Here is a 3306-nt window from a genome sequence, read left to right as displayed (position 1 = left end):
GATTTTTGCGCAGGTTCTGGCGTACGCATGGTTTTATAAATCTGAAAACTTTTGTGTGTACGCCAGATCTAGCTTTTGTGCGTACGTACACTTTTAGGATGAAATCTACAGAAAGTTTTATACATGAGGCCCCAGGTCATTTCACCAGTAGGGAAGACCGTGAAAGTGATTTTGTGCTTCTTTGGGATGGCACAAACAATAAAGCGCCGTTCACTTGCAGAATGCAAGCTTCCAGAGTGATTTCAAATTATGCGGCACTTGCCCACTGTCATATTCATGTCATTTTTTCACTGTGTGCTGTATGTATGATGTGTTATGAGTGTTACCTTGGCTTTATTTGAAAAAATACGATTCCCAATGCACACAAACTTCCCAGAATACTGAGTGCTCTGTTGGTTACAGTTTACTTCCTTTTTAATTATAAAATTATAAAAAATATTTATTTATTTGTGGAAAATACTTTGTCATCTAAAGTATAAGTATGTTTATTTTACAAAATAATTTTTTAATCCATTTTCAAATGATTTCAAATTTCTTAAATATTAATGAAAATAAATACAATTATATCGGCTGTCAAAAAACCAATATCGGTCAACCACTATTCTAGAGGGCACATAAGTCTGAAGTAGTAAATTTAGGTAAAGGGGAGAGCAGAGCCAGTAGAGGTTTGATGCAAAAACAACTCTTGGTAGCTCCATTGACATTATTACGCTGGTTTTGATGTAGACCTGAAATAATCTGATAAACAGGAAAAAATAAATGCTTTCATACAACAATTTTCTCAATCAAATTAAAAAATACCTCATGCACAGTGCCATGATGCATCTGTTGACATATGTTTTACATCTTATGAACGTGTGCGTTTTTTTTTTTTTATCTTACGAAATGGAATGCATGTAAATGAATATGTCAATCAGATTGCAACGTTTAGGGTTCAGAAACAGAATTTTCAGAATCTGGATTGGATTAATTCCGATTGACGAATTCTCATTTTCTATCGCTCTCTTCAGGGGAGTGATGGCGGCCACGGAGTGTTACATCGTCCACGAGATCTACAACGGCGAGAATGCACAGGAGCAGTTCGAGTACGAGCTGGAGCAGGCTCTGGAGGCGCAGTACCGCTACATTGTAATCGAACCCACGCGCATCGGAGATGAGACGGCCCGCTGGGTGGCCGTGGGAAACTGCCTGCACAAAACCGCTGTTCTGGCAGGGGCCGCGTGCCTCCTGACGCCGCTCGCTCTTCCCGCCGACTACTCCCGCTACGTGGCGCTCCCCGCTGGCGCTCTGAGCCTGGCCTGTGCCACGCTCTATGGCATCTCCTGGCAGTTCGACCCCTGCTGCAAATACCAGGTGGAGTACGACAGTCAGAAGCTCTCGCGGCTGCCGCTGCACACGCTCACCTCCTCCTCGCCAGTGGTTCTGGTTCGACGGGACGACATCATCAAAATATCTTAATTTGTGTTCCGAAGATGAACAAAGGTCTTACAGGTTTAGAACGACATGAGGGAGAGTAATTAATGACAGAATTTTCATATTTGGGTGAACTATCCCTTTAAGTGTTTGTGTAATTTTCTGCTCACTAGAATTGCAAAATTTATGTTTTGTCAAACATGTTTTTTAAACAGTCCTCTTGTCTGCAGTTGGTTAAAACTTCACATTCAGGAGCCAGATAGAAAAGCTTAGTTCTTGTAGTTTTGACATGTCAGATGCATGGTTAGTGTCAGTGATTCTTAAAAATGGCATTTTTTTGGCCTTTAAAACATTGTTCAGGTTAATCAAAAACGCTTGTTTTAGAATGTCCTAAAAGGTGACACCACGTAAAGAAATGATGCTTAATTCAAGATTAATTAGGAATTAAGATAAATTATTAAGATTAGTGCTTAAACACAAAGACCAAGTTCATGTCTAGGTCATGTGAGGAAATTCTTCTATAGTTCATGTCTGTGATGATCTCAGGTCAGAAGGTGAGTCCATATGTTGTGTTTTTCAGTCATGAGGCATTTGACTCTAAATGGTGTTAATGTGTTTTACTGGGGTTAAGAGGAAACTAGGCTTAAAACTAAACAAGGTAAACTTGTGGAAGAAGAATCGGGCAAAATACCACATTTTATGCACATGTACACCTTTTCATATCTGGGAGTTTAGAGCTGTATGTGAATCGGTGGAAACGAAGGACTGAATGAGGCAGGGATTTTCGTTGTGTTTAGACTAACTGAACACCATTTAAATAACATTGCTGTCACAGAAATGTCCGCTGAGTTTCCAGTATCAACCTTATTTGGAGACTATTTATTTAAAGGGAGTTGCAAATGGACCGCTTTAATTTGGACAAACATCATGGCCCACTGGTATGTTTCTTGAAGCAAAATCCTCTATATGTCAGTTATTGCACTGTTTAGAAATAGCTTTTCCTCTAAAGCACAAGCATTTCGTCATCCACATTCATTTCCCAGGTTCTTCTTGAGAGCCGCATATGTGTGGCGCATCTCTACCAAAAAACAAAACGAGTCATAAGCACCTGTCATAACCAGATTATCATGAGGTCCTTGCAGTGATGCTCCACATGTGTTCTTACTGTTTTTTGTTGTCATGGAAATGTTTCAAGTAATATATAATTGGGGCAGAAGGCAGGTGAGAACTTTATTAAAACATAAACAAATCATTAAAAGTTCAGATAATTTCAACTTCCTGTTGTAATAAGGGCCACCTGAACATTATGATGATAATCAGTTATAACCAAACGGGAACTACAAAGAGGCATGTGATTTGATTTATAACTGTAGGCAAAAGGTGAAATGAAAATGCGCCAAGTCTAATAGGGTGCATGGAGTGGAAAAGTCAGTTAATAATAAATTAGGGTTAATAAGTAATCAATAAAGTAGGGGTTGCACGACTACTGATTTCTGCTAGTCGATTTCTTATTTTAAAAAATACTCTAGTTACTCGACAACTCGTGGTTCATGCTACTGTAAATGAAAAGACATGAAATAGTTCTTATCAATAAACGCTTATTAATTCATAGCCTAATGCAACAATTACATATGTAAATTGTCAAAACTTTATAATTATGACATTACATATTTAAATTTTCATGTAACAGCCAGTATTTGTATCTGTAACAATCACACAATTATTCGTATCTGCATTCGGATAAAACCAGGTGGAACGTCGTACAGTTACTTGATAAGACCGTTATGACTATCTTTTTTTATCATCACTGAACAAGTAGGCTAGCCTATGCCGTGTTAAACTAAAATAATTATTAATTTCTAAAAATATATTTATCATGCAAGCAGAGAGATG

General features: G+C 38.1%; 1 protein-coding gene across 1 annotated transcript in view; it reads left to right on the top strand.

Annotated features, from left to right (window-relative positions):
• Positions 1-1458, top strand: part of LOC107755025 (transmembrane protein 11, mitochondrial-like) — a 4341-nt gene extending 2883 nt beyond the window's left edge. Inside the window, exon 2 of the mRNA XM_016571668.1 lies at positions 1011-1458. Within this exon, the coding sequence (XP_016427154.1) occupies positions 1011-1458 (448 nt within the window). The remainder of the gene's footprint in view (positions 1-1010) is intronic.
• Positions 1459-3306: the final 1848 nt, after the last annotated feature.

Source organism: Sinocyclocheilus rhinocerous, unplaced genomic scaffold, assembly GCF_001515625.1.
Source record: "Sinocyclocheilus rhinocerous isolate Xijiao unplaced genomic scaffold, SAMN03320098_v1.1 scaffold1063, whole genome shotgun sequence".
NCBI lineage: Eukaryota > Metazoa > Chordata > Actinopteri > Cypriniformes > Cyprinidae > Sinocyclocheilus > Sinocyclocheilus rhinocerous.
Note: the sequence above shows the minus strand (reverse complement) of the source record. Positions and strands in the feature narration are given on the sequence as shown.